At 49.1% G+C, this 11364-nt stretch overlaps 1 protein-coding gene across 3 annotated transcripts; it reads right to left on the reverse strand.

The window, feature by feature from the left end:
• Positions 1-972: 972 nt before the first annotated feature.
• On the reverse strand, positions 973-8008 carry LOC119363575 (histone-lysine N-methyltransferase family member SUVH2-like). 3 transcript variants are annotated; one of them, XM_037628940.1, is made up of 3 exons: positions 5675-8008; positions 1771-3432; positions 973-1026 (listed from the first exon to the last, which is right to left on the reverse strand). In XM_037628940.1, the coding sequence occupies exon 1, from the start codon at positions 7804-7806 to the stop codon at positions 5785-5787; it is 2022 nt and encodes a 673-aa protein (XP_037484837.1). In that variant the 5' UTR covers positions 7807-8008; the 3' UTR covers positions 973-1026; positions 1771-3432; positions 5675-5784. The 3 variants fall into 3 exon arrangements, with proteins under 3 accessions (XP_037484837.1, XP_037484838.1, XP_037484839.1); XM_037628941.1 differs by lacking the exon at positions 1771-3432; XM_037628942.1 differs by lacking the exons at positions 973-1026; positions 1771-3432 and adding an exon at positions 3440-5499.
• Between the last annotated feature and the right edge of the window lie 3356 nt (positions 8009-11364).

Genomic DNA, 11364 nt, shown 5'->3' on the forward strand with positions numbered 1-11364 from the left:
GACAAGCTTGGGTAGGGGACTGACGGCTCATCGACCTAAAGACGTTGCCTTGATCCTCCATGAGGCCTCGCTGACCTCCACCGAGCTGGGAAGCACGGTGTTGGGGCCACGATGGCCGCGACGCGGTCGATGCCACTCTGCAGTCATGGAGCTTGGTTTGGTGGCAAGGATATTCGAGGTGACTCCAGCGGGTGGGCACAGTGGTAGCAAGTTGGAGTGGCAGGGGGAAACAAGCTTGGGTAGGGGACTGACGGCGGGAGCAGCATGTCTGTAAGTTGAAGGGTCACCTGACGAGGGGGGCCAACTGTATTGGATATACTAGGGGGTTAAGAAAGCAAAAAAAAAGGTCCAGGAGTGATGTGAACCATCCACTTTTTCTAATTCGCAAAAAAAGTGTATTGTTTTTTGACAATTTATTCAAAAATTTCCGCGCACTTCCATTTTTTTGCTCAAAACAATATGGAAGTATTTAGCTAGCATTACTCCATCTTTGGCATTTCATATGTTCAAAAGACCAAAATATGCGCAAATGAAGCATAATTCAAGAACTAAGGTCTCAGACATTGCAACATTCTCACACATAGCTTAGGTCTCACAAATAAATCTCACACATAGCTTTGGGCACAGTACAGAATAGAAGGTTCACACATGGAGGTCACACATCATCCTCAAATCCGAGCAGCCTACAGAATTTTGCGTACTTCTTCTTGCCCCATGTCCCTAAGGCATTGCTTCCTCAAGCTACACCACTACCAGAAGAGACACTATTGAGCTTATCAGACCGTGAGGTATCAACAGCTGCATGGTTGAGAAAATTGTTAAACTATAAAGTAATAATAACTGTCAAATAGCATGTAGATTGACTGAAATTGGAAGTATAAAGTTGAAACACCAAATGTGAAGAACAAAGTACACTGAAGCACATGCAACGACAACAATGCATACAATGAAAGAGGTCTGTCATGAACTTGCCTCGATACTGAAGGTCGTCCGAAAAAGCACCCTTCACACACAAAGTTGTCAAACCTGTATATTAACCCACACTCAGAATATTGTACAAGATAGCACATGGATATATATTTTAAACTCAATGTATCTCCTCTCACCGGTTAACATTGTCCCAGAGCCATTTTATCTAGACTGCAATTAACAAATTACTTTGCACTACGAAAGCCATAGCTAACTGTCTATACATATAATACAGATACCTATTAACCATTCTTGTCAGCAGCAATTAGTTACAAGATTCAGTTTTAATTTAACACCTTCTCTGCTAGTAGGCTACTATTTATCACCTTCTCTGCTAGTAGGCTAGCAGCACAGAGCACCGAACCGATTGACTCTACAAAGTAAAACTATGTGTCCCTGTAGTCGTTTATTTCATCTCTGTACCATAAGAAACTTGATTCCAATGAACAAGGTAAACAGTAGGCATGCAACAAGCCATCAGTTAGCTAGCCATTGTCTCACGAGTTGATTAGTTCTTGTCCGGATGCAATCTGCCCAATCCCAACTCATGGAGCACTAGTATTCCTGCTAGTCTAATTGAAACACCCATTAAAATTAGCCCCGGCACTTGCAATCCAGCGAACCATAATACAGCGAGAAGCTAGCTAGAAGGTTCACCTACTTGCTCATCCTCAAATCAGTTTGCAGGGCTGGTAACCACTAATACCATCATGCAACACAGATCCAATTAACTTTGGATTATATTACTGTTGTTAATCCCCAGAACCAATGCGTCGCTAGTAAGATTAGAGGAACACGTACCAGAAGAAGACCAAACTAGAGCTTCAAAGCTTTAGGGCCGCTGTAGGAGCAGGTCTCCATCGACTTCGGCGGAGCGGCTGCGGTTTCGATGATGGTGCGGCCTGGGAGAGTCGCCGCGGCGCTCGATCTGAGGAACGGCTCGGGAGGCGCGTAGGGAAGGCGGCCCTCGACTCCAGTTCGCAAGATGACGTCGTCGCCCCATGTCCTCGCGCCGTCTACGCACTCGTGAGATGGGATCGGCGATATGTGACAGTTACGTGGGATTAACCGAGCGAAGCACAATGTTTCCAAGAAAAAGCCACGGACCATAATACCCTTCTTGATTAAATTAAATATTTTAATTAACATGTTAAAATCAACGGTGGGAAATAGTCAAGGGAGGAGCTACAGGAAATTACATTTCATAACTCTCCAATCACCGTAAAAGAGCTCATAAGTGGTATGACTATAACTGAACTATGTGTCCCTTTAAATCATAATAATTGAATCATAGTTTGTGGCCCATGTTAAAATATGCATGACCGAAGTGTGTTGTTGATTACCGTTATTGTCGCCAAATACATATCCTCCGGACTCCATACTTATATTTTGCGCTATATTTATTCTATAACATATAGCTTATACTTACATTAAACATTTCAGATTCTATGGTTTCCAGTGGGATTTCAAAGGGGCAAGGAAGGGTGGAGGCATGAGAACCCTCTAAATGACATTCATATATGGAGCTCCAACATGTTAGTTTATTTGCATGTACGCAGAGGGATGACAAGAAAAATAAATTTAAGGATCTTCGTGCAGTTTGACAGCTAGAATTTTATGACCTTGTCTGGGCTTAGGGAGTCATCATTGTCTCTCCCTTTGCCTTAACTGTCCTCGCGTAGGGTCCAGCAACCTCCTGGAGCTCCATTTCATGCTCGGTTTCAGATTTGTTTGTTCTGAGAGTAACAAACACGTGAACTCCCGTGACCATTCTGTATTCTATATGTAAGCTGATCTGGTTCTTTCTATATGTGTGTACAATGTTCTCATTGAGCAAGTAGGCGGAGCACAACAGCGATATGATACTCTAAACTCCCACTAAATTGCATAGTTAATGATTCAAATCGTAGCATCTCATAATGGTAGCATCTCATAATAGGTGTCAATTACCTTCAAGTAATTTTATTCGTATATGGTGATCTGTTCTAATGTACAGATCATTTTTCATATTTATCATGGCCACTTTGTAATGTTTTCTTACCATTTCTGTAGGGCACTGATTTCTGCTACCACTTGCAATTATTTCTTAGGAAAATTTCTGGACCAGTATACACCCAGATTTTCAGGATTAATAACACCAGTGGGTTAATAGAAATCCTAACATAGCGGCCCAGTTTATAAGGGAAACTAGGCCAAAAACCGCACAAGCGACAATGTCAACCACACGACACGACACAAGGCTACAACCGCACCGAAACACACACCCTCAGATCCCAAGATCCAACACGACAGCTCCGCCCCTGCTCTGGCTATGCGGCCGTGAGATGCAGCAGAAGCGCCCCTCTGCCACCTTCCCGGAGCGCGCGCGGTGTTTGCCGGCGGCCTCCTCGGGTGGCGGCGAGACTAGGAAGGAGGGAGGGAGGGGAACACGGCGGCACTAGAGGGGATTCCCCCACGTCGCCCCTGCACACACATCAATTTATTTTAATGGTCTGGGATATAATATAAATGTGTCCTGTTCTTGAATTGTGTTTCACGTGGAACTATTGATGCTGTTTTGAACAAAGAAAAAAAAATCTTAGTAGGGTTCAAGTCCTTGTTGTTAATAAGAAATTTATATTTCTAAAATACAAGTAGAATTAAACTCCTGGAACTTATGAAGCAGAAGAATATTTCAAGTTGTTTACAATTAGGGTGTAGAGGCCACAAGGCTTCTTGAATCTGACACAAGTCATGCACATTTGACAAGTCAAGACAGAGCACTCAGATTTTGGCCAAGCCCAATAAAGACATAGGTCCCACAAGTAAAAGCACTAAAAACACATGTTTTTTCTCCATTCATGTTAACGTAGCTTATTATTTTTCTTTCTAGGGCATATTGCTCTTCTCCTTTTTCATACTGATTATTTCCTTTTTGTGTGAATTTTGTGCATGTCATGCAGCCAACTTTAGTAGTTCAGTTATGCTAATATAAAGTAGTGAGTTTTATTACATGAGAATATGAATAGGGCGGTGAAGGAGGTATATTGGAAACAAAGTTTTGTTGGCAATTCCATTGGAAATATTATTGTAAGAACTGCCTAAGGTATTTTCCAACTTGTCAAATTCATGTGAATAGAGTAATTATTTTAGGGGACTAACTACATTTCTGCATGTAAATAGAACTTGCATTGCAGCCATACTTGAAGAACCACCACAAATACATGCCAATATCAGGGCCTCACTTAGGATCTGGTCTCTGGCTTCTAAAAAAGCTCAAGGTTCCGCAATGCATCAATCAACTTACTTTCAGTGATTATCAAGACTCCCAAAAAGCTCAAGGCGCAGGCACTCATCATTGTTGGTTTTCTCATGTCATGCCATGCTTGGTCTTGTAAGTGTATCTTGAGAAATTGCTGGATGTTCCGCGAGTGTGCAACCAAACTTGGATGACTTAACGTACAAATGCATTATTCATAACGAAAGTAATATCAGTGTATGTGTCTAAAAATTATGGCATACTTTTGTAAAAAGATGGCATCTTCTTCCAGATAAAGAAGTGATCATGGTAAAAAAATTACTTTCTTTGGGTAGTCTCCATGACTAGAAGGTTGGAACGTTGAGATCGATATCAGGGAGTGTGCATTTGTAGAAAAGATTATTAGATACCCGTGGTGGCTCAAAGGTGCTCCCCACGGAAAATCGGTCGGCCAAGGAATAAGAATAGTCACATGAACTCCAAATTTCTATGATTTTGTTTGTATTTGAATTAAGAAAAGGGCAAGATAGTAAAATGGTTCTATGTCTTTATAAAAGTATAAAGAAATACGGATAACAGTGTATGTACATCACCACCACCACCACCACACTTATGCACTCACACATGGATGGGTACCACAACCCTCCTAACCATTCAACTACTGGTTGGTTTTAATAACATATTTTTTTAAGTTGTCAATAACATATTATTGTGTTTGATTTTTTTGAGACAATATTATTGTGTTCGATAGTATGATGTGTGTTAGCTGAGATGTGCATTCTTCTCGGTTATTTTAGCTGTGTCGATACCATCTTAATAATTTTTTAAAGCCCGTGGCAATGCACGGGCATTCTACTAGTAAAGGTTAATTTAGGTGTCCCAACACAAATAACTTGAGATGATTAGTGATATACTTTATATATATTGTTGCCATCTCCTAAATAGAAAGGTAGTATAAAGGTTAATTTAGGTGTCCCAACACAAATAACTTGAATGTGTCTAGAATAATCCATGTGAATGTTAAATCTTGCTCAAGGAACCATGGCAACTGAATCTCTTAACAAGCACTCTCTTGAACAGCAACAGAAATACTGAATTTTCCATATGGCGGCTCAGCTATTTAATTAAACTGTTTATCATGCTCATCAATCTCTGGTATAATATGTGTTGCTTATGAAATATTGCTAGCTTGATGGGCCATTGTTAGGAAGAAAACTAAACAGGCTTGACCATAAAAAGCTAGATACGTACCTCGTGATTCTAGAAATAACACATGTAACAGGTTTATGATCCTTGGTGGGAGCAGAACAAACCGCGAAGGAAGTAAAGAAACAGAGAAAATCAAACAGGTCACACAGGCATAAGATAAGCCGCATATAATGTGATGAATGACATAAAAACGACTTTTGAAATACAACCATGTAAAGCTCAAGACTACCAAATTACAGCAAGGATTGGGAATATTACCAGCAGAGTAACTTCTAGCAGCAATCACCTCGACGATCCCCAAGAGAAGCATTACGAAAATGTTACACAAAGGAAAATGAAAGAAGAATTTGCCTTCCAGTGGATACTGACTACATAGTTAACTTTCCAACCCATTCATCAATCATTCCATAGTCAATGCTTAGCTCCCTCAAGGGCGGAATGTTCTCCAGGGCAAAGATCATGAGGTGGGGATAAGACACGTTGTAGTGGTCAAACAGCACAAACTGAATAAATACATTTGGACTGCAACTATGGCTGAAATAACAAGCCACATTCCTTGCCCTTGAGACATCAATCGAGAAGTTCAAGTCTGTAGTGGCAGGATGGTTCGGAGCGACATACTCAGGATATACATCAGAGATATCACCCCAATCTAACCACCTTGAAGGGAACCTGTTCGGATGCACCAAACAATCACCACTGGCTGCCACTATCTCTGACTGCTGATGAGTAAGCACAATCCCACTAAACTCACAGATGAACGTGCCAGACTTAATGAGATCCAGAGACCGAACACCCCACCCAGTTTCCCTTGACCGGAACACCTCAAGCCTACTCTTAAGCCCCTTCTGACTAACCCTGTTGGGGCAGCTAGGTGGGCATTGGCAATATGGACCACACTCATACAGCAGTGGTTTGCCCCTTAGAAGAACACCAGCTTTATCATACGCAAACTCACCCCCATTCCTTTCTGCACAATAACATCCAATTGAGCAATTCTCGATGCACCCACACCCACCACCACCCTCAGCAAACTTCCCTTGAACTGCAGAAGATGGGAATATTGGCCGTGCCAGGTACTCAAATAAGAGTGGGTCCCTATCATCATCGACATCATTATATAGTGCAATTGGCATGATCTCTCGACCCATGGAAATATCAAAGCTCAGGTATCCAGTTGGTCGCATAGATAGTGCATCCACCTTAAGATGTTCAGCTGCACGATAATTTACAGATCCCATGGGCTCCTGCCCTTCAATGCGAATCATTTTATACTTGTAAACACCAAAGCCTGCTTTCCCGCGATCGAGCCAGTAGTCAACAACCTTGTAGAGGCCGTCGTAGAAGTAGACCTTTCCAACAGGGCTGCGCTTAGACTTGACTGCACGGATTACACGAATCTCAATACCATAGGCCATGCTTCGCTCGAGGGCAAGATTGCCACCCTCAAGCTTCTGGTCGATGCAATGCTTGTGCAGGTTGGGGTCTCGGCCACCATGGCCAGTGTACACCAGTACATCACCACGATCATCATCATCTTCATACCCACCAGAGACAATAATAGATGTGGCTATAGGCTCGCCTGAGGCAGATTGCCCTGCTGAGAGATAATCAATCCCGGCCTGCACCTGGCCATGGAGGCCTAGCACACATAACTCCATGCGGAAGAAGAAGGCATCGCCGACAGCAATCCCAGGTATCGGCCCCACTATGCGGCGGTCGCGGTTAAGCCACAGGTCTCGGTCGGCCATGAGCGCCGCAGCCCGCAGGTCGGCGCGCACGCGACGCCGGTCCACTGAGCCAAGCCCGATGACGCCCGCAAGACCGAGCGCCTCCGCGCGCTCGTCGTCCTTCAGCAGCAGGCCGCGGAGCGACTCGAAGGTGATGCGCGCCCGGCGCACCAAATCACGAAAATAGATCTGATCCCGCACGCTAAGTGAGGACACCCGTACCAACTCTGACGACCGCGGCCGGCGCTTCTTCGCCGCGGACCCCGACCCAGGCTGCACTGCCGCCGGCGCCGTGGCCTCAGACGTCGGCGCTGGCATGATCGCCCCGGCCCCCGCTGATAACAGGTAGAGGCTCGCCAATCGGCAGTACTCCGCGAAGAGCGCGTCCTCGTCGGGGTTTGGTGGCAGCAACTGCAGAGGCGGCAGGACCTCAGGCGAAGACAGGTCAGGCGTTGTCGGTGCCGCGAACGCCGCCGCAACAGCAGCCGTGGCCTGCAGCGGCAGCGGCAGCGGTGGCGGCAGAGGGCCATGCTCAGGGGAAGCCGGCTCCGACTTGGGCTCCCTCCTCAGGAACGGCAGGAAGTTGAGGTCAATGGAGTCAGAGGAAAGAGATGAGGGCGAGGACAGCTGCGACGACGGCGAGGACTCATCCACCTCCATTGCCCCAAAAAGAAAAACCCGGCCTCCGCGTCGTCTTCTAAAACAACGAAACAGAGGATCCTCAATTCCCAAATTCCTCCACGAGCGCGGCGGAAACGCCGAGGGCGACAAAGTGGCGGATGTGGGGAGGGAGCACGGTGGTGAATTAGTGAAGATGGGGGTGAAGGTAGGGGCAGGATTGCGACCGAGGGAGAAGTGCGAAATGCGCTCCTTTCCTTGTATATTTATTACACAGTATGTTAGGCTAACAGCATTCCCCCCACCCCACCCCACCCCACCACCCGGACAGGCCCACCAGGGTGCCTTTTCAGTCGATCGTTGGTTTGGGCCCAAATAACAACCAGCGAATCCGAGACCCGAACCCCCTCCCCCCACCCCGGGGCGCTGGCCGAAGCGAAAAGGCGCGTGGGCACGTGCTATCTACGACACCAGGCATATTCCTGTCGTTTTGCCCATCCTTCCCCTCCATTTCCTCCCAATTGCTTGCCCCTTCTCCTCCGCCGTTCCCGCCATTCTCCTCATCAGACCAGTCGCCATGCCGCTGAAGAAATATGTTGCCCCTCGCGCCGCCGCCACCGATGCCACCCAACCGAAGCAGAGGAAGCTGAGGGCGACGATGGCAAGACCGTCGGGCGTGACCAACGCCGAGTGGAGGGCAGACGTTCAACGCCGGGAGGCGGTCACCGTCGACGGGCGGAACAGGCTCATCGTCAAGAGAGCTAGGGATGCGGGGGTGGCGGTGGCGGCGGCAGCGGAGCAGGCTGTCGGCGTTCTGGAACGGGGGTCCCCAGACTTGCCTGCCTGCGGCCCACGGCGTGGCTCCACCAGTGGCCCAGTACGGCCGGTCTTCGTCAACCAACAATCAAGACCCTCGCGAGGGGCCAAGCCTCGCGAGGCGGACGACACAAGGCCTCCTCAGGAGCGGCCTCACCAGGCAGGCTCGCCAGGGCGGAGAGATCAAGGTGAGGGGTACCTCATGAGGTTCCCGTGACGCAAGCCATGACGACCAAGGCCAGGCGGGCACCAGCACGCGCAGTGTCCTCGTTTCTCCTTTGGTGCTAAGGGGGCAAGCGCAGGCGCGGAGTACCGAGGCATCAAGCAAAAGTTTTCATATCGGTGCAACAAGACCAAAACCAGCAGGACGGCAGGACGGAGGTCATCGTGGAGCCCAAGACGGCGTCACCACCAGCGCCTTTGACAGGCGAAGACCACCTATAGTCAGGATAGCTTGTACTAGTTGTCGCTTTCAAATTGGCCATTGTTGGATCCCTTCCCGTTCAATATTTGAGAAGAGGGCCAGGGCCTCTATAAATAGGGCTAGTCACCACGGTGTGACTGGGAGAACGGATCTCGACCTTTAGAGACCAACTCAGTTCATCTTCGCATCCACCAAACACAAGAACACCTCTCCTCAGGAGGCTGTTCTTCCCTTATACTGTACAATATTTATGGAGGAGCTTTTAATAACTTCCCATAAATCATGAACATTTTTGAAGGGCACTTTGGAATCATTGAGAATTATTTTAGGTTGATCTTGTTTGAATTAAATTGGTGCTAGGGTTTGGTCATCCTCATTTCAAATTTATTTGAATTTAATCATGATGCATGGATGACTATGCAACTACTTGCAAAAAAACTCTAGGGCTGTGACACTACGACCGAGGAGGAAGACGTGGTGGAGGACAATTGGACAACCGTGGCCCTCACAAGGAGTGGCGTGACCGACCTCGTGAGAATCGTTGGCAGGACCAGCCTCGCGAGGGCACCTGGAGGGACCAGCCTCGCGAGGGCGCCTGAGGGACCAGCCTCGCGAGGGCGCCTGGAGGGATCAGCCTCGCGAGGACCGCCCCCAGGGTAACGCAGGCCTTCCTCCGATGCCGCCGCCGCCAAGAAGGAATGACGACCATCATCAGGATGAGGGGCTGGGGGCTTCCAAGAGCCGCGTGCTATCGCTTGCATCTTGGGCGGAGCTTAGGCCCCAGCCTCTCAGCGTATCTTCAAGCAGTTCGCTCGCGAGGTGAACGCATCCCTCCCCAAGCTCGAGGCCACGCGCCCACTTAGGTGGTCCAAGTGCGCCATCACCTTCAGCTCGGCAGATCAACTCAAGTGCATGGCTACTACTGGCATTCTCCCGATGCTCTGTTCACCAGTTATCAGCAACGTGCAAGTCACCAAGACCCTCATCGATGGCGGCGTAGGGCTTAATGTCCTGTCCGTTGAGATGTTTGACAACCTTCAAGTGCCATACGACCAGCTTCAGCACACCAAGCCCTTCTCAGGAGTTACCGATGGTCCCACCACCCCGATAGGGTAGGTCCGCCTCCCTGTCACCTTCGGACAGCGCGACAACTACCGCACCGAGCTCATCGACTTTGACGTCGCCCACATCCACCTGCCGTAGAATGCCATCCTCGGATATCCAGCCCTGGCCAAGTTCATGGCAGCGACCCACCACGGTTAGAACGTCCTCAAGATGCCAGGAAGCGGCGGAATCATCACGGTCCCCTGCAAAGAGAGAGATGCGGTGTGCTCCCTCGAGCATGCCTTCCAAGCCGCAGCAATCGAGGACCCAGACAGCAAGGCGGAGAACCCTCCTGAGGTCATCCCCAAGAGGAAGAAGAAACCACTCCGAACAAGGCCCCAGGAGGTCGCCATCTCGGGTGGTGCCGCGTCAGGATCAGCGCCCGTGCTTGGGCGCCTCCTTCCATCGCATAGGAAGGCGCGCCCAGTGCCCTCCTCGGGTAGGGCTCGGGGGCTCTCTTATGGAGGGCCTCAGACCTCGCCAACATCACGAGGGACGCGCTCGGGCACCACTTGGAGGCGTGCTTCGCGGTACGTTTCCCTCAGGAAGACACAGGGCGTGGAAAGCCCAACGTTCAGGAGTTCATCGCCATGACCACTCAGGAGCTTCAGGAAGCGAGGGCCGTGCGTGGCGACCGTTGCTCGCCTGGCGTGGTGCCCCATCCAGGCGAGGATGGAGGGCTGTGTCTCTGCATCGACGTCCCAGGGCTCAACCGAGCCGCATCTCAGGAGCGCTTCTGGCCTTCGCACGTGGGACACTGCAAGGGTCCGCCGCACAGCTACATTCGCATGCCTTTCGGCCTGCCGAACGCAACTGCCACCTACCAGCGTCACCTGCGGAGCATCCTGGCGGCTCAGGAGGCCAGGCACCACGCGATCCTAGCAGAGATGGAGACGGTCCTCAAGGGACCACCTGGACCCCCAAAGCCTCCTGAGGCTCAAGGCCCCGGTGGCTCGTGAGGGTCGGCCCCTTCACCGCGCATCTTCAGCTGCCCCAACACCCCCTCTACAATGGAACCAGGTGACATCTCCCAAGTTCATTTCAGCTGGGAGCGCCCTCAGGGCTGCATCATTCCCACGCCATGTGGGTCCGTCCCTGCGGCATGTATCTCTGTTTATGTCTTTAGCTTACCTTGCTGGGGGCGCCCCTCGGGTTACATCATTCCCAAGGCACTTGGGTCTGACCCAGTGGCATGTATCCATTCTGCATTTACCTAAGCTGATTTCCTTTCATGCTTAATCCACCTGTGATTATCA

This window comes from Triticum dicoccoides, chromosome 2B (genome assembly GCF_002162155.2).
Source record: "Triticum dicoccoides isolate Atlit2015 ecotype Zavitan chromosome 2B, WEW_v2.0, whole genome shotgun sequence".
Taxonomy (NCBI): domain Eukaryota; kingdom Viridiplantae; phylum Streptophyta; class Magnoliopsida; order Poales; family Poaceae; genus Triticum; species Triticum dicoccoides.